Genomic DNA, 597 nt, shown 5'->3' on the forward strand with positions numbered 1-597 from the left:
ATGTCCTGCCAGCAGAACCAGCAGCAGTGCCAGCCCCCTCCCAAGTGCACCCCCAAGTGTCCCTCCCCGAAGTGCCCCCCAAAGAGCCCAGCACAGTGTTTGCCCCCAGCCCCCTCTGGCTGTGCTCTGAGCTCCGGGGGCGGCTGTGGCCCCAGCTCCTCGGAGGGTGGCTGCTGCCTGAGCCACCACAGGCATCACCGCAGGTCCCACCGCTGCAGGCGCCAGAGCTCCGAGTCCTGTGACACTGGCAGTGGTCAGCATCCTGGGGGCTCGGGCTGTGGCCACAGCTCTGGGGGCTGCTGCTGACCTGGATCTGATGCTGAGACAAGCGACTTGAGAGGAGACAAGAAGCCAGAGGAAAAGCCCCAGTCAGACCCAGCCTCTCCCAGACATCCCATGCTCGCCTGCCCAGTCTGAGCTGGGATGTTCCCAGGGAGAGTTTCCACCTCCAGCCGATCTTCCAGTCTGATGTCCAGGGTCTCACAATCCTCCCACCCTCTGCACGTGACAATGATTGGCAGCGCCTGGGCCTGTGAAAAAAATAAAGTTTCTCTTCCTCATTACCATGGGTGGCTCGCATGTCATTTCACTCTGTCT

The 597-nt window shown here is 61.6% G+C and overlaps 1 protein-coding gene across 1 annotated transcript; it reads left to right on the forward strand.

The window, feature by feature from the left end:
- LOC308534557 (late cornified envelope protein 3A-like) lies at positions 1-306 on the forward strand (the record flags this gene model as incomplete). Its single annotated transcript, XM_081113091.1, has 1 exon — positions 1-306. One exon carries the CDS (start codon positions 1-3, stop codon positions 304-306), a length of 306 nt encoding a protein of 101 aa, XP_080969217.1.
- Positions 307-597: the final 291 nt, after the last annotated feature.

Source organism: Myotis nattereri (genome assembly GCF_964212035.1).
Source record: "Myotis nattereri genome assembly, chromosome: 18".
Classification (NCBI taxonomy): Eukaryota; Metazoa; Chordata; class Mammalia; order Chiroptera; family Vespertilionidae; genus Myotis; species Myotis nattereri.